This window comes from Chiloscyllium punctatum, chromosome 10 (assembly GCF_047496795.1).
Source record: "Chiloscyllium punctatum isolate Juve2018m chromosome 10, sChiPun1.3, whole genome shotgun sequence".
NCBI lineage: Eukaryota > Metazoa > Chordata > Chondrichthyes > Orectolobiformes > Hemiscylliidae > Chiloscyllium > Chiloscyllium punctatum.
The window spans coordinates 21,122,396-21,147,544 of NC_092748.1; the positions used below are offsets into that span (position 1 = coordinate 21,122,396).

Here is a 25,149-nt window from a genome sequence, read left to right on the forward strand (position 1 = left end):
CTCCAGTCTTCTGGCACCTCACCTGTGACTATCGATGACACAAATATCTCAGCAAGAGGCCCAGCAATCACTTCTATAGCTTCCCACAGAGCTCTCAGGTACACCTGATCAGGTCCTGGGGATTTATCCACCTTTATGCATTTCAAGACATCCAGCACTTCCTGTGTCATATGGACATTTTGCAAGATGTCACCATCTATTTCCCTACAGTCTATATCTTCCATATCCTTTACCACAGTAAATACTGATGCAAAATACTTGTTTAGTATCTCCCCCATTTTCTACGGCTCCACACAATGAAATCAGAACAACTTGGATACAACCCATGAAAGATTCAATGGCCTCACAATGAGAGTATCACCCCTAACATACTGGAAAGGCATGTGTTTGCATTAGTCAGCTGACACATTATCTGAAGAACATTAGAACACAGGTCAAATAATCTCAAGTTACATTGGTTGGAGAGGACCTAAGTATTATTCACTTTTTGTCCTTGAAGGAGACATGGAAACAGAGGGTCCAGCTAGGAGTGAGGGTGTTATTCATGTTCAGAATTATCTTAAGGAGCAGACAACAATAGGTTTTGTTCAAAGATCAAATACATTGTAAACCATTTCCTGATGAGAGAAAGAGAGGAATGAAATTAAGTTGTGAGGGGAAACAAATAATGTGCAAAGGAAAATGGATAGATTTAATGAAAAGCAAAATAAATGGCAGATGGAATATAATTTGAAATAATGTGAGATTGTCTGCTTTGGTAGGAAAAATAGACAAGCAGCATGTTATTTGACTGGAAAGCAACTGCAGAATGTTGCAATACAAGTTGGGGGTGGTGGTGTCAGTATATTTGTACATGATTCACAAAATGTTAACATGTAGGTACAGCAGGTAATTAGAATGACAAATGAAATGTTGATCTTTATTGAAAAGAGGTTGCAATACAAAAGTAAAGAAGTCTTGACACAATTGTAAAGGGCACTGCTTAAGCTATACACAGAATGCTACAGTCTTGGTATCCTTATTTAAGGAGCAACGTATTCAACAAAATTTCACTGGATCCATTCTTGGGATGAAAGCCTTGCCTTATGAAGAAAGGTTAAACAGCTCAGACATTAGACAGATGCTCTTTAAGCAATCTGATGTTCCAGACCATGCCTTCCACATATATCTTAGCAATGGCATCTCAGAACCCCCTCCGTGCCAGACCTCTTAACATGGATTAAAGGAGCTCAATTAAAACGATCTTGAATAACAGATCTATGAAATCCATGGTATTGTCATGAACCCTACAGGTCTTCAGCCTTGCCTTACGATCTCAACTTGCAACTAGGATCCTCTCTTTGGCATTATCTCCCCCTGCCTCCATTTCTTCTTTCTCTCCTGCTCTTACTCTTTCCCTATTGAGTAGTGTCCTTTCAGGGCATCATCATCCTAAAGATCCACATGTCCCTGATGAACCATGTTTGGATCACACAATAGACAGTTAGAATGACTGAGAGCCTTGCAGTCCAGACAAGTCCAAGCACCAGAAGCACAATATTTGTTTAGTGGTTGCCCTAGTGAACAGCTGACTTTGGTTGTATCACTTTTGTCCCTGTGTCTGAGGCTCCTATTAGAAAGCTGACCAGCCTTGTCTTCAATGTATATACCTTCAAGGGATATACTCCGGATATGTCAGGCAAGTGGGCACATATATAGAGAAATCTCTTGTGGTCACAGACCAGTCGGACATTGAAGAAGTGGAAACCCTTCCAGCTGATGAATCTGACTGGATATTGCTGGTGTTTCGATAGTCACATAGGTAAAATCGAGAATGCTATGCTCCTGGGGATTGTCAATACAGTTGAAACCTAATGCATTTTTTTCTTTCTTGAATTGAGTGTATAACTCAGCTCTGACAAAGAAGGCATTAGTAACATGCAAGATGCAGTGATGTAATGAGATTTGGGAGATGCCACTAAGATGTATATAGTGATCCTTGAAAGAAGCCTGAAGCAATGAAGTTGAAGGCCACGGTGATATTGATGGCTGCTGATAAGGCACAGCAATAGGATGGATTCTGGGTAATCCAAAATGGAGGACGGGAAAAATTTCTGGCTGTAAGAGCTGCTCCTTTTTTTTGAGGTATTTTAGGCATTGGAGGTGATTTCCTCGAATTCCAGGAGCAGCAATTACTGTTTTATATGCTTTTGCATTGTTTTGGAACTTTGGGGAAAAAAAAGTCAAAACAACAGCAGTTTAAAAGGGAGAAGAGCAGACAAAGGAAGCACATGGTGAGGACAGTGCAGGAGAGAGAGAACCTGCACAGTTACTGCCTTTGCTGTTTGAATTCGTGTATCGCTGGACATCGGAGTGCATCTGGGAAAATTAACAAACAGTGAAATTCACAACTAATCTTGGAGGAACTGTTGGGCGAAGTTCACAGCACAGAATCAGATAAGTTAATTGTTGTTTTAAGTCTGTCTAAGAGAAAGGCTGCAGTAGTGAGTATAGTGGATTCTTTCTTGATTATATGTTTTTCGAGATAAGTCTCTTGATTAAACTTAAAATATAAACCATAGCTATTAATTTAACATGGGGCAGTGTTTGTAGAGGAATAAGACGGTGTTATTTTCTGGGTCTGTAGATTGTGAAGGAGCAAAAATGGCCTTTGCAGTGATATGTACTTCTTGTCAGATGTGGGAGTTTAAAGAGAGTTTAAGGGTTACTGCGGATTATATCTGCCATAAATGCTGTTGGATGCGAATCTTATCAGATCGAGTGGATCGGCTGGAGAGACAGATAGAAGCGATGAGGAATTTGCTACGGCAACAGTATGTGATGGACGGCAGTTATAGAAAGGGGGGAAAGTCTCAGATACAGTCACATAAATGGGTTAACTCCAGGAAGGGTAAGAGAGGTAGGCAACTAGAGCAGGAGTCTTTTTGTGGATATACCCATTTCAAACAGTTATGCTGGTTTGGAAAATGTAGGGGGTGATGGATTTTCAGGGGAACGTAGCACAAACAGCCAAGTTTCTGGTATTGAGACGTGCTGTAATGCAACGAGGGGTACGTCGGCTTCCAAGAGATCAATTGTGTTAGGGGATTCTGTAGTCAGAGGTACAGACAGACGTTTCTGTGGCCAGCAGAGAAAAAGCAGAATGGTGTGTTGTTTCCCTGGTGCCAGGATCAAGGATGTCTCAGAGAGGGTGCAGAATGTTCTCACGGGGAAGAGGGGCCAGCAGGAGGTCACTGTCCACATTGGAACCAACGACGTTGGAAGGGAAAAGGTTGAGTCTCTGAAGGGAGATTACAGAGAGTTAGGTAGAAATTTAAATAGGAGGGCCTCGAGAGTAGTAATATCGGGATTACTCCCAGCGCTACGAGCTATTGAGGACAGGAATAGGAGGATAGACCAGATGAATGCATGGCTGAGGAGCTGGTGTATGGGAGAAGGATTCACATTTTTGGATCATTGGAATCTCTTTTGGGGTAGAAGTAACCTGTACAAGAAGGACGGATTGCACCTAAATTGGAAGGGGATTAATGTACTGGCAAGGAAATTTGCGAGAACTGCTTGGGAGGATTTAAACTAGTAAGGTGGGGGGGGTGGGACCCAGGGAGATAGTGAGGAAAGAGATCGATCTGAGACGGGTACAGCTGAGAACAGACGTGAGTCAAACAGTCAAGGCAGGCAGGGACAAGGTAGGATGAATAAATTAAATTGCATTTATTTCAATGCAAGGGGCCTAACAGGGAAGGCAGATGAACTCAGGGCATGGTTAGGAACATGGGACTGGGATATCATAGCAATTACGGAAACATGGCTCAGGGATGGGCAGGACTGGCAGCTGAATGTTCCAGGATACAAATGCTGCAGCAAGGATAGAAAGGGAGGCAAAAGAGAAGGGGGAGTGGCATTTTTGATAAGGGATAGCATTACAGCTGTGCTGAGGGAGGATATTCCTGGAAATACATCGAGGGAAGTTATTTGGGTGGAATTGAGAAATAAGAAAGGGATGATCACCTTATTGGGATTGTATTATAGACCCCCCAATAGTCAGAGGGAAATTGAGAAACAAACTTGTAAGGAGATCTCAGCTATCTGTAAGAATAAAAGGGTAGTTATGGTAGGGGATTTTAACTTTCCAAACATCGACTGGGACTGCCATAGTGTTAAAGGTTTAGATGGAGAGGAATTTCTTAAGTGTGTACAAGACAATTTTCTGATTCAGTATGTGGATGTACCTACGAGAGAAGGTGCAAAACTTGACCTACTTTTGGAAATAAGGCAGGGCAGGTGACTGAGGTGTCAGTGGGGGGAGCACTTTGGGGCCAGCGACCATAATTCTATTCGTTTTAAAATAGTGATGGAAAAGGATAGACCAGATCTAAAAGTTGAAGTTCTAAAGTGGAGAAAGGCCAATTTTGACGGTATTAGGCAAGAACTTTCGAAACCTGATTGGAGGCAGATGTTCGCAGGTAAAGGGACGACTGGAAAATGGGAAGCCTTCAGAAATGAGATAGCAAGAATCCAGAGAAAGTATATTCCTGTCAGGGTGAAAGGGAAAGCTGCTAGCTATAGGGAATGCTGGATGACTAAAGAAATTGAGGGTTTGGTTAAGAAAAAGAAGGAAGCATATGTCAGGTACAGACAGGATAGATCGAGTGAATCCTTAGAAGAGTATAAAGAAAATAGGAGTATACTTAAGAAGGAAATCAGGAGGGCAAAACGGGGACATGAGATAGCTTTGGCAAATAGAATTAAGGAGAATCCAAAGGAGTTTTACAAATATATTAAGGACAAAAGGGTAACTAGGGAGAGAATAGGGCCCCTCAAAGATCAGCAAGGCAGCTTTTGTGTGGAGCCACAGAAAATGGGAGGGATACTAGTTGAGTATTTTACATCAGTTTTTACTATGGAAAAGGATATGGAAGATATAGACTGTAGGGAAATAGATGGTGACACCTTGCAAAATGTCCAGTTTACAGAGGAGGAAGTTCTGGATGTCTTGAAATGCATAAAGGTGGATAAATCCCCAGGACTTGATCAGGTGTACCCTAGAATTTTGTGGGAATCTAGAGAAGTGATAGCTGGGCCTCTTGCTGAGATATTTGTATCATCGATAGTCACAGGTGAGGTGCCAGAAGACTGGAGATTGACTAACGTGGTGCCACTGTTTAAGAAGGGTGGTAAGGACAAGCCAGGGAACCATAGACCAGTGAGCCTGACGTCAGTGGAGGGCAAGTTGTTGGAGGGAATCCTGAGGGACAGGATGTACATGTATTTGGAAAGGCAAGGACTGATTCGGGATCGTTAACATGGCTTTGTGCGTGGGAAATCATGTCTCACAAACTTGATTGAGTTTTTTGATGAAGTAACAAAGAAGATTGATGAGGGCAGAGCAGTAGATGTGATCTATATGGACTTCAGTAAGGCATTCGACAAGGTTCCCCATGGGAGACTGATTAGCAAGGTTAGATCTCATGGAATGCAGGGAGAACTAGCCATTTGGATATAGAACTGGCTCAAAGGTAGAAGACAGAGGATGGTGGTGGAGAGTTGTTTTTCAGACTGAACGCCTGTGACCAGTGGTGTGCCACAAGGATCGGTGCTGGGCCCTCTACTTTTTTTACATATCATTTACATTTACATAAATGATTTGGATGCGAGCATAAGAGGTACAGTTAGTAAGTATGCAGATGACACCAAATTGGAGGCGTAGTGGACAGTAAAGAGGGTTACCTCAGATTACAACAGGATCTGGGCCAGACGGGCCAATGGGCTGAGAAGTGGCAGATGGAGTTTAATTCAGATAAATGCGAGGTGCTGTGTTTTGGGAAAGCAAATCTTAGCACGACTTCTACACTTAATGGTAAGGTCCTAGGCAGTGTTGCTGTACAAAGGGACCTTGGAGTGCAGGCTCATAGCTCCTTGAAAATGGAGTTGCAGATAGATAGGATAGTGAAGAAGGTGTTTGTTATGCTTTCCTTTATTGGTCAGAGTAAAGAGTACAGGAGTTGGGAGGTCATGTTGCGGCTGTACAGGATATTGGTTAGGCCACTTTTGGAATATTGTGTTCAATTCTGGTCTCCTTCCTATCGGAAATATGTTGTGAAACTTGAAAGGGTTCAGATAAGATTTACAAGGATGTTGCCAGGGTTGGAGGATCTGAGCTACAGGGAGAGGCTGAACAGGCTGGGGCTGTTTTCCCTGGAGCATCGGAGGCTGAGGGGTGACCTTATAGAGGTTTACAAAATTATGAGGGGCATGGATCGGATAAATAGGCAAAGTCTTTTCCCTGGGGTCGGGGAGTCCAGAACTAAAGGGCATAGGTTTGGGATGAGAGGGGAAAGATATAAAAGAGACCTAAGGGGCAACATTTTCACACAGAGGGTGGTACGTGTATGGAATGAGCTGCCAGAGGATGTGGTGAAGGCTGGTACAATTGCAACATTTAAGAGGCATTTGGATATGAATAGGAAGGGTTTGGAGGGATATGGGCTGGGTACTGGCAGGTGGGACTAGATTGGGTTGGGATATCTGGTCGGCATGGACGGTTGGACTGAAGGGTCTTTTTCCATGCTGTACATCTCTGTGACTCTATGACTCTAACCAGTGTTGTGAGGCGCAAGGTATTTTGGCAATGAATTCTTATGGATAAAAGGTGAGTTTTCTAACAAATCTCTCATCTTATTTTAATCACCTTGCCACAAAGAGATTGTTATTTGGTTCTCCTTTCTTTGAAAATAGTGTGGGACATATGTCCTCAGTGCTTCTGTTTGTGAACTCTGACTTTGTAAGGAGAGTAACAATGCTGTAATAAAGTTAAATCAGAAGTAGGGTTTACTTCACACACTGTTACATACATTGCAGAGGAGGAGAATCTCACAACGCACACACACACACACACACACACACACACATTCACAAACAAGGAGATATGGAAATGCAACTGATGAGATTATTCGATAAGTAATTTAACTGCTATGGAATTGAGAGACACCAATTTATCAATGTCCTTGCTTTTTGTAAAAGCTCAAAGTTGCAGTTAGCCATCTTGAATTCCTTTGTGGGACTGGAATGTAGCAATTTCTTCCCTTTAAAAATCCCTTTGAAAGTCTTTTCTGATTACATTTTTCTCAAAAGTGACATCTGCTCAGTCCTTTGATAAAAGGAGATTTTTATTGCAGGGAGCACAAAACATGGGTTGCTGGTTGTTACTTACAGGCCTGAAGCATTTCCTTTTTAGCCCAGAGTTAGGGGTGTTGATTATTGTCAGTAGATGTTGCATGGAACAGTGTTGACCCTTTAACTGTTTGCTAGTTCAGAACTGTAAAATTAAATAGGCAGTTGGATTTAACAATATGAGAGTTATGCTGCATTAAGACAAAGGTTTTCATAGATTAAGTGGAAAGCTATGAATGAAATAACTCAATAGAGGCTGGTAACCCCTCACCAAGTCACCCTTAATTTACACTTGGCAAGTCCTTGATACTGATTCCGCTTCCTGAGAGCCAGCTTTCAGAGTGACAGAACCTCTGAAACTCTTGAATATATCTTTCAGCTATGGGTGCCTGAATGGACCAGATTAACAGCCCCAATCAGAAAATTCATATTCTATGAGGTCCACCTGGATGAACTCGCTACAACCACTACAATTAATACATCTTAAAATAGGTACACTTGGAATTCTATTCTATAGATAATCTATACATCTTATAACAAAATAATGTAGCATTCCATTCCGGGAAGCAAATCATGAGTTAGTTGGCTGATGTGATGTTTGGGAAACTTCCTGATATTTCTGATCAACCTGTTTGGAGATGTCACTACAGTCTCTGGAGCAAGTGGGACGTGGACCTGGGCCTCTTGACTCCTGATGACTATGTTCTTCTTGAGAAGCTTCCAAAAGGTTACTGCAAATTCCAACCATGGTTATAACAGCCACCTTTGTGGGGGCTGCTTAACATGTTTCTAAATAATTGCTTCGCACTCTGGGACAGAGTGCACAAATATTTGTGAGCATCTTCCTGAAAAATTGCAGTATTCTTCAACACTAGGTCTCAGTCATCTCCAAGTATTTTTGTCTTCAACGATGAATCTTGAGGTGATATTGTCTTCTTGTCTTACCTGCCACTCTTCTTCTCTCTTACCCACTTGTTACTGGAATATTGTCCTTTCTGGGAAGTATATTGCTCCCCAAATGCACAGGACCCAAAATCTTGACAGTCATGTCTCAACTGCCAACAGTAGCCTTTCTTGTGGACATGTGGCACCTTCTTACCATTGGCAAAGCCCCACCCTCTTCTGTCTCCATGATGTCAGAAAGTTGATACAAGCACTAAATTCCTCTTGCTTGCACAATGACACTTCCTTTTCAAATGCTGAAGGCAACCTGCAGCCCACCCCACACCTCCCCTCACCCCCTAACCTTTTCCCATTGAATCTCTTACGGACCAGGCTAATTCCCTGAGGCAGCTCTGAGTAGTTCTTCTGCAGCCAAGTCCTTTCAGCTGATCAATAATGAACAGTGTGTGAAACCCATACGTGCCTATAAAGATTTCAACCTCTACCTCAAACACGCTACCTAAAAACTCGAACATGCTTCAGTCAACAGAGAGTGGAAATAAATCTCTACCCTGCCCTCCTTATGCCCTGATGAACACTCCCAGCACCTGGGATGGCATCTCAATACAGACCTGGTCACCAAAAGTATTTTCGTGTGCTACCACTGCTTCCATTCCAGATCACAGGGAGGTCCAAAACCTCAGCCCACTCTCTCCAACAGAACATTTAGAAACATTCTTATTCCGATCTACAACATGTACATTTTCCTAAATTTCTTCTTGTTCATTTTTATTCTGCTTTGTGACATGAATAAAAACCTTTCAGCCTTCACTTGTTGATGTTGATGGTGATTGAGTTAAATGATACCAGAAATACCCTATTTTAAAATACAGCCCGACCTTTATTTCACATACAACTGTGATACTGAATTTATCAAGCTCTGTTAAGTGTCTGCATTACAGATTAAAAAGACTATTTCCATGTTCTCTAATTTTTATGTGTGTAACATCTAAAAAAGTGGCAATTGATTATAATATGCTTTACCGAGTGATTACATTACTTAGCAGATTCAAAAGAATCAGTTGTCATTCACTTGGCAAAATACACATCAAACGAGAAGTTTGATATGCAGAATTCACTTAAGGGCTAACTTAAGAGGCTTTAGCTATAATAGCATGTTGGGTGTTAGTGTACCTCTCGATTATTATCTGTGTTACAGTAAGAATGCAGAAAGATATAGTGGAAAGATATGATTTCTGAGACACTGAAATGATGTTGAAACATTCAGAGCACCACTCTCTGGAAAGGCTGGTGCACTGCTCACATCTGCCCTCTGTTGCTCAAATTGATATCAGACATAATTAGGAGCAATGAGATTCTGCTTCTGCAGCTCAGGGCATATTCCAAGCTCCAACTATTAGGCAGGGCAGGGCTGGGACCAAAATGGCAGACAAAAAGGAATTGTTAGAGACAAAACAAATTGCAGATGTTGGAATCTAAGGTATTCAAGCAGGAGGCTGGAAGAATTCAGCAGGCCAGGCAGCATCAGGAGGTGCAGAAGTCAAATTCTTGGGTAAAACCCTTCTTCAGCATTCTTTATGTCCTGAAGAAGGGTTATACCTGAAACATTGACTGCTCCACCTTTTGACACTGCCTGGCTTGCTGTGTTCTTCTAGCCTCCTGTTTGTCTAAAAAGGAAGTGTTGGCTTAGTGTTGTGTACATACCCAATTCAGGTACCCAGAGCTCACACTAGAAACAGACCAAGTCGTTTGAGTGGGATCAGGTCTAATATCATTTAAGGAGAATATTGCTCTGAAGAAGTTGATATGGCTTATGTTAACTTAACATTTTTTTTGATTTGGAGATGCTGGTGTTGGACTGGGGTGTACAAAGTTAAAAATCACACAACACCAGGTTATAGACTATAGTGAAAACTAAACTTTTGCTGCTTGGATAAACTGATGAAAGTTTGTGTCAGTTCTATTTAGTTTATCAAGGTGTGGAGGTGCTGGTGTTGGACTGTGGTGGGCAAAGTTAAAAATCACACAACCCAGATTATAGTCCAACAGGTTTATTTGGAAATACAAGCTTTCAGAGCGCTGCTTCTTTGTCAGGTAGTTAGTGGAGTAGGACCATAGGACACAGAATGTATAAGAAAAGGTCATAGTGTCATACACTGATGCAATATATTGAACAAACCTAGATTGCTGTTAAGTGTTTCATCTTTTAGAATGGGCTGCAGATTTCAATTCATTAATATGTGCCTGAAAAATTGGGCTTCAGCTCTTCTTTTCCAAAATGGCAGCAGAGTAGGACTCCTGAGCGGAAGCACATCTGCTTCATCTATTTCTTAACTTTTTTTCTCTTTCACTTTTTTTTCTGTCTCTTTTTTACCTCCCATCCTCGGACAGCATCAGCGGTGTCTGGAATGAAGACCAGCGCAGACTCCCAGCTTCAGTGTGGACTTAGACTCTCGTCCTCAGCATTTTCCCTGTTGCATTTTTTGCTTGAAGGACAGCAAAGGGATATTCTCTTGTAGGCTTTTTATAACTTTCTCACACTTCTGAGTGATCTATGATACTAAGCTGACATGGTTTATACAGATATTTAAATTTGTTCACTTAAAATTACAATGTGTGCATATTGCACATGATTTGGATTTGGACTTTTAACGTCAACATGGACTCAGATTCCCAGCCTCAAAACTGTTCTGAGGAAGGGCCACGTGACTAGAAATGTTAACTCTGATTTCTCTCCACAGATGCTGCCCGACCTGTTGAGCTTTTCTAGCAGTTTCTCCTTTTGTAGAACATTACTTGCAACTGTTGCAAAATAGTTAAGGCAATCCATGAATTCTATAAGTTGCAAGCTGAGAAATGGGCACTGAAATCCAGAATTTCTGTCCCCAATTCCAGCATCAGCAATTTACAGACAAAATCTAGAGCTAACACAACATGCAAGGACATAGGAATGATGCTAAGAGGACTTCCTTTGCAATTTTCGGTGAACAACTTCAGACTGAACACAGTATTCCAGAAGAGGCCTCACCTATGTCCCTGGACAACCTCAACATGACTTTCCAGCTCCCAATGCTCAATGTACTGAGAAATGAGGAGAAGTGTGCTAAATGACACAGTTATAGGAAACATACTATTAAGGTTGAAGAGGGTTCAGAAGAAACTTACCAGGATGTTGCCAGGTATGGAAGATTTGAGTTATAAATAAAGGCTGGATAGACTGGGACTTTTTCCACTGGAGCATAGGAGGTTGAGAGGAGACCTGATAGAATTTTATAAAACAATGAGAGGTATAGATAGTTAATGGTTGCTGTCTTTTTCCTAGAATAGGGAATTTCAAGATTAGGGGGCACATTTGTAAGGTGAGAGGAGAGAGATTAAAAAAGACATGAGGGGCAAATTTACTTATACAGAGGATGGTTTGCATGGGGAATGAACTTGCTGAGGAAATGGTGGATATGGGTACAATAACAACTTTTATAAGACATTTGGACAAATACATGAATAGGAAAGGTATGGGGGGATATGGGTCAGGAGCAGGCAGGTGGGATTAGTTTATTTTTGGATTATGTTCAGCATGGACTGGTTGGACCAAACTGGTTGTTTCCGTGCTGTATGACTCTATGATTCTATGTATGTATAAAGCATGTCAGCTCAGCACAGGAGATCACTGAGAAGCATGAGAAAGTTGTGAAAAGTGTACAAGTGAAGATACTTTTGCTGTGTTTCAAGCAAAAAATGCATCAGGGAAGACGCTGGAGTTACAATAGGGAAGGGTAGAGGGACAATTAGGACTTACCAGAAATCTGTCACCACAATGTTATAATAAGAGGCACTATACCTTTTCAGGCACTATACCTTTCAGGCAGCCAGATATCACTATATCAAGGAAGTAGTTCAGAGAAAGGGTCACCAGAGCAAAACATTAACTTTAATTTCTCTTCATTACTTTAAAAGTAGAAACAACACAAAAATTGTAAAAATAATACAAAAGAGTGTAAACATCAACCTCTAAAACAGCAACAATTAAGAGAGAAGATAATTAAAGAGAGAATGCATTGGAGGTAAAGATAAGAGAACTTTTTCAGAGTAACACTGATTGAATTGTGGCACATGTAATATAGCAATACAGTACTCATGGTTGAATGATGGATTAACTATGGGGGAGAAAAAAGAGAGTTGTACAAAATAATGGTTCTGAAGGTGTTCATATTCATGTTGCAGTGGCTGCTAGAGATCTCCTCTAGCATTTGGAGGGACCAAGTTTATCTGTACCAGCTTCATAAGTCACTAACAATTATGCCTAACCAAATGTTGCTATCATATATGCATTTCATAAATACATTTCTTCACTTGAGCATGATCAAGGCAAAGGAGGATTGCTGGCAGTGAACTACTTTAGTACCGTATACTGGGAAAGGTGGCAGATACTACGAGGTACTGGATTAGTGGTGCTGGAAGAGCACAGCAGTTCAGGCAGCATCCAACGAGCAGCAAAATCGACGTTTCGGGCAAAAGCCCTTCATCAGGAATAAAGGCAGTGAGCCTGAAGCGTGGAGAGATCAAACATCTGTGGACATCTGAAAGAAAACCACAGGAGCCAACGCATATTTATCTATAATGCAATTAAAGGGCATGGATTAATCATGCAATCCTTCTGCAATCCTTATATCCATTTTCAGGATAGGAGTAGTTTATCTCTGAAACATTATTTAGTGCATATCTAGACATTTGATGATCTTAAAAATGCATGTGAGAAAGCTAGCTTCTGTGTGGAACAAATGAAGAATTAGTTACTTGTAAGATAAACCAGTCTATCATTAATCTATTTTTATGCAGTCTTTTTTGTTTCCATCCTCTCCAATGCGAACTACCTAATGAGTTCATATGGCAACTGGAAACTTGCGCAATTTCATCAGGATGATAGACTCAACTTCTGGAATATTTGGGAAGTCCCTTTATCCAGTTGCTCGGATCCTGAGGCCTGCCAAGAACAACAGCTTGATGGATAATTGTTTAAAGATATGATCGCAAATCTTTGTAAAATAACACCATGCAATATACATTGACTTGTTCAATGTAAAGAAATTGAATAAAGTCACTATTTCACGATCTGTAAGCAGCCAAAGAACCAAGCATGGAGACATGGAGAATGAAAGGGTGGAGTTTCCTACCCAACCAAATGACAACATGTGAGAGGATCAGGAGTGAAGGATATTTGTGATTGTACTACAGGGGTATGTGGTTCAAGAAAGGTTAAAGTCTTCTTGAATGTGGTCTGGATGAGCAACCTTTAGCCATCAGAATTCCTGAAAAGTTATATTAAACTTACCACACGGACCCCTGGGCCCGACCAGGTTTTGCCTAATGGTGAGCTGGCGGTCCCAGGCCTGTGGTTATAATTTCAAAATCATATTTATAATTATCATATTTCAAAACTGATCCCTGCATCCTTCCTGCGATGAGCTGCTTGCTATTCAACAATGCAGAGGTCTTTTTCATTTATCCAGATGATGTGGACATTGCTGCCTAGGCCAACATTTATTGCCTGTCCCTAACTGCTCTTCAGAAGGTAGTGGTGAGTTGCTTTCTTGAACCTCTGGAGATCTTGAAGGGTTGGTATACCCACGGGGCTGTTAGGAACGAGTACCAGGATTTTAGCTTCTCTCATTCCCCCAAGCCCAGACCTGACAATGTCTTGCCTTCTCTTTGTGACAGTGGCCATGAGCTCCAAACTACAAATAGTAAACGGCCATATTTCTGCAGTTGCCAACTATGGCCTCCTGCTGTTTGTTCATTCTCTTGACTTTTGGCCAGGCTATCAAGTGGTCAGATGGGAGACCCCAGCCATTTATTTAAATGAGGGCCTCCTGTGCCTCCAGTAACATAGCCTTGCTGGATTCTTCCGTCAATGGAAAAGGGAATACAGTGTTAGTCAAGATTCTTACACCTGATTGAAATTCAGTGAACCATTACCGTACACACATTTAAGAACTGTATAAAATATTGACAGCTTCCAACCCTTTACATAATCATAAATCAAAGGTGTTAACGTTTTCAGGTTAGAAGAGGATAATGGGATGATCTTAAATCTGCATCAATAGGCTGCCTCATAACATTTGCTAATATTTTATAATTCAGCCTTCTAAAACAAATAACTATATAACTTCTAAATGGAAGTATTCTCATTCTTAACTGCTATTTAATGTCTGAGCTTTGCATTTAAAGGATTTCCGTCACATTCATGATGTGTTAGTCTAAGATGGAAATCCAGAGGTGTTCAGTATAATTCACTGCAAGTCCCTGCTTTAGTATTACAGCGTGTCACCGACAATTGTTAAAAATTAACTTTGTTTAAACATTAAAGGAGCTCTTCTGACACAATGGTAGCTTCCCTGCCTCTGAGCTAGAACTTCTAAATTCATGATAACCAATGAAAATTTATTCATATGTAGCCAGACAGATTCAGTATTATTTTAAAAATGTTTCCAACATATGCCTCTGGGGACTATATCATGCATTTAGAAGTGCAGGTTGTCATAACCCCTTGAGGACCCATTGCTGGGCAGACAGTGTAGATCAGATTGGTACCTAGAGGTTCATCTCTACTCCTGTTGGAATGATTCAGGACCTGATTCCTTGGAGACCATGGTGCTCTGGATCGGACCTAGCCTTGGTCAGAAAGCTCGAAGAAATATGTTCTGAAATTGATTAATTTGCACTTCTTAGTTCTGTTTCTTCAGCTGTATCCCTTCATCTGAATAACTTGTTGGTTGGAAAGGTTGGCATCCAGTCCTGTAGCAATCAGGCAGTGGCAGTCAGAAGAGGTCAGTCAAGTTAGAAAGCTATGCTCAAAATATTTGCCCAGCTTTTGATTTGATAATGACGGCAAACTGTCAGCATTCTCCATTGTACTCCAGTAAAAATGACAGCAACACCACGAGTTTGGATTAATGCAAAATTTTGCAAAAATCCAGATACTGCTGTAAATAAGATTACGCTCCTGCATAGGATGTTTCTGAGGTTCTCACAATTGCCACATCCTTTACAGTCGTGAGTCTAAGACTATTGGTCTTATTGTAACAACCCTGGGAAAAAAAATCTTATTCAATGAAGGGTAATGGGGTATTAACAGTAGGCTTACTTCATAACTATTGTTAAAAGTCCTGACAAGGTCCTCAAAACTGAACTTTATCATCGAGGAATGTAAATTTACCACTATGATTAAAAATGTCACATTTTAAATACAAATTATATTCTTTTTATCTTTGTCTGCTTTTCTTTATTTGAGCTTCTATCTTGATGCAGTTGTTCATTTACTTCACTTATCTGAAAATTAAATTTAAATGTTTTTAATCTCTGGATTTGCTGTGTGTAAACACGTCAATTTAATTGGTCGCCTATCTGCTTGCTGACATCATTGTTGCTACACACCAAAGAATCGCCTTGATTTCACAGTTTAAGAGGACCTAAAATGCTGTTAAGAAATAGGGAACTTTCCAGCAAATATTGCGATATCTTTGCGGGCAGCTTTCTTTGAGTTCAAAGTCCAGGTCATCAATTTCCAGAACACTTCAATCTGTTTACCATAATATTTGGTTATTTTAATCAATCTGTCAATTCGTTAAAAAGTAAAAATCTTCCAAAGGTACAGATTGACTTTGCCTTGTTATTGCCAATGTTTCTGCTCTGTGATAAACCATTAAAAAAAAACAGACTTGCCAACATCAGATTTGTGAGTCTGTAGGGAATGACTGGCCTTTATAATGGTTGACCTATCTCGATGAAGCATTCAGCTGTGTTTGCTGGCATGGGTTCCTTGTGCTGCAAGCAGCATGCGTCTCATTGTTACACATTTTGTGATCCTTGTTATAGAAATGTAATTCCTTCTTGTATGATAAATAAAGATAAGTAATTGAGCAAACAAATGAGGGTTGGTGTAAATCTCCCTGAATTGCCTTTCCCTATTTCCAGTCACAGACTGATTCAAAAAGGAGCAGCAAAGATGTCACTAAGGTCTGTGCCATTCCTGCCTGCACACAACGACTACTGCATTACTCTTTACACATGGAGTCAAAACAGACAAAAGCAAGGAAGAACAGGAGAGTGGTCAAAACAGAAAATAAATCACAACCAAACTTTTTAAATTGAAAGATCCTTCATAACATCCAAGATGTTTCTTCTCTCAGACAGTAATCTATAAAATATTGAGTATTATAGGGACTGTCAAGAAAATAGAGTTAAACCCACAGTCAGATTAGCCGCCATCTTGTTGAATAGTGCAGCAGGGCCAAATGGACTAATCTATTCCTTTTTTCCAAGTTTTATGAGATGATGTGAATTAGAATTGATGTTGAGAAAAGGTCAATAAAAACTGAAAGAACTGTGGATGCTGAAAAGCTAAAATTCATTGTTGTGTAGGCGTTCACATTTAATTAGTGGAGATAGCAATTTTGAAATGAGTGATTATTGTTTTGTAGTGGCAATGTGATTACTAATTCTGTCACCAAAAAATCTGCAAGATCTCCATCACTCCATTGCCAATGGCAACACAACTGATCTTGTAACCCTCCTCCTCACTTAATTGTCACTTTGGTCTTCTGTCTCTCAAGGAGTTCTCTGCTTTCTTGTCTTGGAAAAGGTGGAGAATTGTGAATGTAAAAATAGATTATGATGTCATGGCAGAGTGACAACGTTTGTGGGAGGATCACTGTAAGAGATGGGTTAGGAATGACACTAAGATATGGATTGGGAGTCAGTGTTGGTTGTTCAAGAAGGATCTAAATACATGTCTGATGAGAGAGAAATGCATCACTTTGCATTGCCCTATGAAGAAACTGTACAAGAAAATCCTGGAGAATTAATTGTGTGGAGTTAACACTGTTCCTTCCTAAAGAGATCATTGAGCTTCTTGCAGTACTGAAACCAGGTTCCTATCACTGACTAATGTAAAACAAAGAACTGTGGAAATAAGAAATATTAAACAAAAACACATTTCTGGAGAAACTCAGCAGATCTGCCAGTATTTGCAGAAGAAAGCAGAATTAATGTTTCAGGTCCAGTGACTCTTCATCAGCACCTGTTCTGAAGGCTCTGAAACCAATGCAGAATATAACCACTTATGTGGGTCCTTTTATCTATGAAACTCATCCACATCCGCAAGTTGTGATCATTAATTGATTAGTGTCGAAGAGTGTGGTGTGCTTGAAAAGCACAGCTGGTCAGGCAGCATCCAAGGAGCAGGAGAGTTGACATTTCGAGCATAAGCTCTTCATCAAGAATGAGGGGGTGGCCCAATGTGACTGAAAGATAAATGGGGAGGGGGAGGGTGGGGTTTGGGGGAAGGTAGCTGAGAGTGCAATAGGTAGATGGAGGTGGGAGTGATGATAGGCTGGAGAGGAGGGTGGAGGGGATAGGTAGGAAGGAAGATGGACAGGTAGGACAATTCAAGAGGGCAGTGCCAACTTGGAAGGTTGGTTCTGGGATAAGGTAGGGGAAGGGGAAGTGAAAAAACTGTTGAAATCCACATTGTTCCCAAGGCTGAAGATGAGGCATTCTTCCTCCAGGTATCGGATGGTTAGGATTTGGCGGTGGAGGAGGCCCAATACTTGCCTACCCTTGGCGGAGTGGGAGGGGGAGTTAAAGTGTTAAATCACAGGGCAGTGGGGTTGTTTAGTGCATGTGGCCCGGAGATGCTCTCTGAAATGCTCCACAAGTTGACGTCCTGTCTCCCCAATACACAGGAGACCACATCAAGAGTAACGGACACAGTAGATGATGTGTGTAGCACCACCCACATCCACCAACTCCTCCATGACTTTTGTTTCCCCGGACCCCAACATCTCATCTTCACCATGGACATCCAGTCCCTGTACACATCCATCCACCATGAAGAAGGCTTCCAAGCCCTCCATTTCTTCCTGTCCTGCTAACCCAACCAGTACCCTTCCACTGACACACTCATTCAATTGGCTGAACTGATCCTCACCCTCAACAATGTCTTTGAATCCTCCAAATTCCTCCAGACAAAAGGGGTAGCCATGAGCCCCAGCTATGCCTGCCTCTTCGTCAGGTATAATTCCTGATGAAGGGCTTTTGCCCGAAATGTCGATTTCGCTGCTCATTGGATGCTGCCTGAACTGCTGTGCTCTTCCAGCACCCCTAATCCAGAATCTTTGTCAGGTATATGGAACTGTCCATCTTCCACAGCTACACCGGCACCATTCCCCACCTTTTCCTCCGCTATATCGATAACTGTATCGGTGCCACCTCATGCTCCCACGAGGAGGTTGAACAGTTCATCAACTTCACGAACGCCTGCCACCCTGACCTCAAGTTCACCTGGACCATCTCGGACACCTCCATCCCATTCCTGGATCTCTCCAGCTTCATTTCCAGCAACCGACTCAACACAGACATCTACTACAAACCTGTTGACTCCCACAGCTACCTGGACTACACCTCCTCCACCCCGCCTCCTGTAAAAACACTATTCCTTATTCCCAATTCTTCTGCCTTCGCTGCACCTGCTATTTTCATATGTTTTTATGTTGAAGCTATACCAAAGAGCCAAACTGAAAAAGAAAACACACTTAACAAAAGCAACCAAAATTCTAGGTTTTCTGGGCAGTACAAGGGTGCCATTGTCAAAGACACAGTATTGAAGGGTGCAATTTTGATCTCCTATCCTCCTAAGTTTCAGATGTGGCCAATGTTAGACAGTGAGGTGGTACACAGCAAGGATATGTATCTTAACTTAGGCATTTGAAATTATATAAAGATTCAATAGGGTGTGCATGAACACATGAAACAACTCAATAGAGTTGAGATAGAAACACTATTTCTGCTACTGTGAGAATCCTGAGCAAGAGATCTTAACCTTAAAATTAAAGTTAGGCTTTTGGGAGTCATGCAAGAAAGTACTATTCATACAAAAGTCTGTGGAACTTTGAAACTCGTTCCCTCAGAAAGCTGGTGTCACTGGACAAAAAAAAAGTTGAAGTATATGTTTGGATTAACATACAGTCATGTCTTTTCTGGTCTGCTGTAGTAAAGTGACATCGACCATAAGGTACTCACACACTGGAACTGACCATTTTATTGGGAATTCAATAAAAACACAGCATGGAAGAGTTGCTGTCTTGGCAAGCACAGAAAAACTTGATCTGCCATGATCTGATTGAATGATGTAGCAAGCTTCAGTGGCTCACTAGTAAACCCCTACTCCCATGTTACTTAGATAACATAATATACTTTCAGAGATTGTCTCCAAGGGGAAAACAATATTTAAGTGAAGATTCAACACTTACAGTAACAATATGTCCATGAACTCATATAGTTGAATTCGATCCTTCACAGTGTATGTCTTTTTCCAATGCTTGATTCTATGCATGAGTTTTTCTGGAGCTACCACACGAGAACACATCTGAAATGAGAAGATTGATGATATTTAGCTCCCACAGTGAATATCAAAAAGACTTCAGATCTACTATAGAGACAAGTATGTCTGATTCATTTATGACTATTCCAATATTCTGTTCATAGCACTCAGATCTTGTAAATGTTTATCTTCACTCCAGTTACAGAAAGGAATTCATTCTGTAGTTAAATTGGCATTAATGACTCAACTTATTACTTTTATGTCTGTGTCCTAAATTATGAATCAGTCAATTTCTAGGCACTTGGCCAGATTCTAAAGAAATATCAATAAGCTATAAAATAACTTATAAAAACAGATTTCAGATACCCTTTCTAGTTCTGTTATAACTTGTTTGATTAGCGTAATGCTGAAATAAAATGTGTACCTGTAACAATGAGATTAATCTTGACTCAAAATGTGAAAGCTTGTTGCAAGATCATTTTACATTGTTCCTGATTATTATTTCCATTTATTTTACACGACTTCTACTAGTATACAGGGTTGAAATCCATCCCAAGGAATTAAAGGACAATTTGAGGGACACCAGGTCAAGCAGGAATGATATGAGCATGGTGTAGAAATTGTTGAAGGGCACTTACCACATTGTCCCTGTTACCCTACAGAGAGCCAACATATAATCACATATCATTTCTTGGGCAACAATGGTGCCTACCACGCACAGTATCAATTGTAAACCAGAGTCTTTTCCAGGTCTCATTGCCAAATTATAATGTGAAATTGTGGCATTTCCATTGAACATAACCCAGTAGTAAATCTAAGTAGGATTGGTTTCTCCGAACAATTGGAAGCACCAAAGAAATCGGACAATAGGCAAACACATGAGAGGGAACTGTCAGCTGCTTGGATTGCAAAGAGTTTCCACAGTCAAGACTGTTTCTCTCTGACATTGTCTTGTTGAAGAAACATATTTATATTTAAGGATTATGTAAGCACTTAAAAGAACCTCCAGAGCCAATGGCCTCAACAGCCAAGTAGGCTCCTTCCATTCCAGCTGCAAAACTAGGGAGTGCACTGAAAGGGAGGAGGAGGGTGAGAAAGAAGAAAACCTAATAAGGCACTTTAGTAGCATGGATAAAGAAGGCTTTTTTGTAAATATCACTTTATCCACATTGTGCACTTTTGAATTCCAGCATGGTGGAAGATGACAGCGAGCACTCCTGTTCCAGTAACTTCCAGCACTGACATGGCTGTGTCAGTGAGCCCTGAGTATTCATATCCCTTTCCTACTAGCACATCTTGTTAACCCCATAGGCTTTATATTTCCCAAATCTCCACCCAACCCATCCAAATGTGCCCACACCTTCTTATCCTTCCAATCCAGACCCTGGTACATTGAGGTGGCAATGCCTGGTGTTGTCATACAGTAACATCCCCCCATTCTCACTGCCCCGTGGCTGAATACTTTAACTCCCCCTCCCACTCCGCCAAGGACATGCAGGTGCAGGAGGTACCTCCTCCATCTCCAAACCCTAGCCACACAACACCTGGAGGAAGAACACCTCATCTTCTGCCTTGGGACCCTCCAACCACATGGGATTAATATGGATTTCACCAGTTTCCTCATTTCCCCTTCCCCCACCTTATCCCAGATCCAACCTTCCAACTCGGCACCGCTCTCTTGACTTGCCCATCTTCCTTCCCACCTATTCATTCCACCCTTCTCTCTGACCTATCACCATTACCCCAACCTTCATCTGCCTATCGCACTCTCAGCTACCTTCCCCCCACCCCCCCCAGCCCCAACCCCCCTCCCATTGATCTCTCTACCCCCTTGGCTCACAAGCCTCATTCCTGACGAAGGGTTTATGACCAAAATGTTAATTGTCCTGCTCCTCGGATGCTGCCTGACCTGCTGTGCTTTTCCAGCGTCACACTGTTGCTTCTAGTTGTCAGTTTTTGGTTCTGATGGTCATTGTTGGTTGTTGACGTTCTTGCTGTCAGTGTTCTCGGTTCAGAAAAGCCAATGTTCAGCAACTCTTGTTCAGAAATTGGTTCAGCCTGCTTTTTGCGGATTTCTTGGTTAGCTTCCCCCCTCTTGGTTTGACTTGCCAATTCAGCATCTCTGTTCGGTCTCTTGATTCGGCTTCTCTTGGGTCTTGGTTCAGAAGATGCTCAGTTGAGATTGGGAATGACAGATATATTGACTATGATTCCCCTTATCTCCACTCCAAATCTGAAGTCTCATTGTTCAGTTGATGTTCTCTTTGAAGTTAATTGGCTTTCCAATGGTTAGACAAGGTGTAAGTGATCTTTAATTGATATTGGATGCCGAGGCTTTTCACAGTACCTCTCTAGGTTCCATACTCTCTCAATTTATATCCAGTTAAAGCATTGTTGAATGTTCTGGGAAAATAATCCTAGTTTAAAAGAAATAGGTGAATATTGCTTGGGGCATGCTGGAAGCTGTTTGCATTGACTGTGACTTCAGAATTCAAGCAAGACAGAATCCCAGTTTTCTGTAATTCAGTGCATCATCCGTTAAAAACTGGTACTCATTGTTCAAGCAGTTATTGAACTGGCAAATTATAATACTTTCCTAACTTATCCCCTAGCTAATCAGCCATATTTTTTGTAGCTCAGCAATGAAGGTATCCTGAATTGACATGCACAGGAGATAGCTAGCATTACTCAATATTAGGACTCTGGGGGAGTGTAGACACATTTCTGTTAAAAGATGATGAGATCTTTTAGACAGGACCTTCATAACCACAAGTGAAGTATTAATATATGACACATATCCTTCTCAGAATTCAGGAGAATTGCCATTTTTTCTTTTATTAAGACTGTGCCTTTTCAGGCTTTATAAAATTGTAGACTGAAATGAGAAAGAACTGTTTTAAGATCAATGTTTTAAAGGATTGTTGTGTGTCATGGAAAACAAGTTATGTAACACTGATGACAAGCATTGTTTAAACAGCTGCTTGAACAAGCCGTAACTGATGTGGTGCAGATTAACTGGAGCTGACAGGTTTTACATTCAGTTAGAGCTTAGGCTGGTAACAAGTTGTTAATTGGTCTATGGACGAGTGACTAATTATTGCTAATAAAGGCCTTTTGCCTGACCCATTCATGTACAGAGGAGCCTCGATTATCTGAATAAGATGGGTGAGCACTATTTCATTCGGATAATTGATTATTCGGCTAATCAATTCAATGCCTCTCCTCTGGGGCTCGGAGTTTTCTGAACTTTCTATTTTCCTATCTTTGCCTGTCTTGCTCCCTCTCTCTGTCTCAGGGTTTGTTTCTGAGCAGACGCACCCCAATCAGTTCAATGGGATTGACACTGGGAGCACTTGCTAAGTCCGTTCCCCATTCAGGAAACTAGGCATCAGTAAAGCATGCGCAAGCCCCCGCACCCCCATCCATTCCCCTTACCCCGTCCAACCTCCGCTCCCATCGGCCTCCACTCCCGCCCCCCCCCGTGCAATCCCCAACCCCGTCCACCCTGCCCCCGTCCGACCCCATCCTGCCCACACACCCCAGTTCACCCCCACCCCCAACCCCGTCCACCCCTGCTCCCCCGTCTGCCCCAACCCACCATCTGCACCACCTCGTCTGTCCAGCCCCAACCACGCCTGATTCCACCTCCTGTTCACCCCCACCCACATTCTGCTCCGCCACCCCCCTGCACTCACGCCACCCCATTCTCCCCCCCCCCCCTCTCTCCGGGACAGCTGGACTAGACACCAACAGTAAGACTGCTGCTACCTTTGGGGGGCGGGGGGGGCAGGGGGGGGGGGGTGAGTCTCCAAATAGCACGCGCGCACACATGCACACACACACACACAAAATTTTTACTGCAACTTTTTGTCAAGTTCCACTTTTGCCCTGTACAGGACAATGTTAGAGAGATTATCTGGGGAAGGGGGTTCAGAGTACATGTCTATGTAGAACTCCAGGGCAAGTGTGGGGAGAGAAAAAGAGAGGGCAGTCAGTCAGTCATTTGGAGACGGTGCCAGGGCTCCCATCAATGTCTGGACTATTCTCTGCAGCATTTCAGTAAGCCGAGTTCATTTTTAATCATTGTAAACAAAAGATACGATCAGTGTTGGAAACACATCTTTGATGTAAAGTTTCTATGGGACCTCGAGATCTCAATATTCGGATAATTGATATTCGGATAACCGAGGTTCCTCTGTAATTGGCTCTTAGGTAGCTGAACAGCTTAGGGCTGGTACTGGATGGAGTGAAGTGATAAGATATTCACCAGCTCAAAAACTGTCTCTCTGTTCACTGCAGTCAAATCCTACTTTAACCCTTAAGAAACTTTATTTAGCTTTCCTTCAGCAGCTGCTGTAAGTTATGGATTTTTAAATGATATACCACATACATTTTTTCATAAGTGATCCAGTCATCCTATGCATCTTGCAAACCAATGGAAGTATTTGGAAAAGGAAAGCTGAGAAGAAACCTTCTGATCAGTAAGAACCAATTCAAAAGATCTAGTGAACAAAGACAACTGAACTGATTTCCCAGTTCTCCTTCCATCCGTTTTTTTTGTTTCCCCTGTTTATATCTTCATGTGTATGTATGTGAGGGGAGTTTATAAGGGGAATTAGAGTTTTAATTTGTAGAGTTAATTGCCAATGGTTTATAACTGTTTACCTATACCTAGAGATGAATTACTTGTAATAAACAACTGGAATTCCCTCCCTAACTGCATTGTATGTCTGCCTATGGTATGTGGACTGCAGCAGTTCAAGAAGGGAGCTCACCACCACCTCCTCAAGGGCAACTATAAATGGGCAGTAAATGCTGGCCAGCCAGTGAAACCTGTGTCCCACAAGGGATTAAAAAAAATGAGTAATGCTTGTTAAGTCCAGAGGCCTGGCCAGTGTTTTCTGTCAATCTGGGTCTGTCAGTCTGTTATATTGGGGAATTTTGTGTACTTTTATAAAATCTTTAACCTTTGTGATGACTCTGGGAATAGTGGGGCTTGCATTCCAGTGTGCTACCCCAGTGAGTCCTGACACTTTCTGCTTTGCTGGATCTATGTGGAAATAAAGAAACTCAGAAGTTTGCCTGAACAGTACTCTCATGACCTGAAAAATGTTTTCCTGGCTGTTACTTACGTTGTTGTCATGTTCTCAACCACAGATAAGACATCATTCTGATGTCAGTTTCTAACAGCTGGCAGATCTTTTCATGGTGTCAAGAGGGAAATAAAGCCTCTTCAGACATTGCCTTTTCTGACACAATCTGGGTCAGAGTGTTTGTTGCTGATCCAAAGCAGACAAAATCATTGGCCATTTACATAGCCAGGAGTTTTCTGGACAGACATCCAATGCATGATATATCGCAACATACACAATGCAGCAAATTAAGTAGGAGCATTGGAGATTGAACTTTCCTCCATTATTTGTCAAGGGTTGTATTGTGGCTATAACGCTGTAAAACAACCAAGGTGTTTTTCAGAAATGTGTCAAATATAATATAAGCGAATAAGTGACCAAAAGTTTGGTGAAACAGATAGATTTTAAGAATTGTCTTCATGGAGGTCAGTGAGATATATAGACAGAAAGGCTCAGGCAAGGAATCGATGAACTTCAATTCCAGTGTAGCATTTAAAATCCGAAAGATGAAAGAGGCTAGAAATGAATGGACACAGATATCCTGGTGTAGGATATATAGGAGTTTAA

The 25,149-nt window shown here is 41.5% G+C and overlaps 1 protein-coding gene across 1 annotated transcript in view; it reads right to left on the reverse strand.

The window, feature by feature from the left end:
* The window catches only part of LOC140481772 (uncharacterized), a 561,406-nt gene that overhangs the window by 322,509 nt on the left and 213,748 nt on the right, over positions 1-25,149 (reverse strand). The window contains exon 3 of the mRNA XM_072578304.1: positions 19,380-19,495. Within this exon, the coding sequence (XP_072434405.1) occupies positions 19,380-19,495 (116 nt within the window). The remainder of the gene's footprint in view (positions 1-19,379; positions 19,496-25,149) is intronic.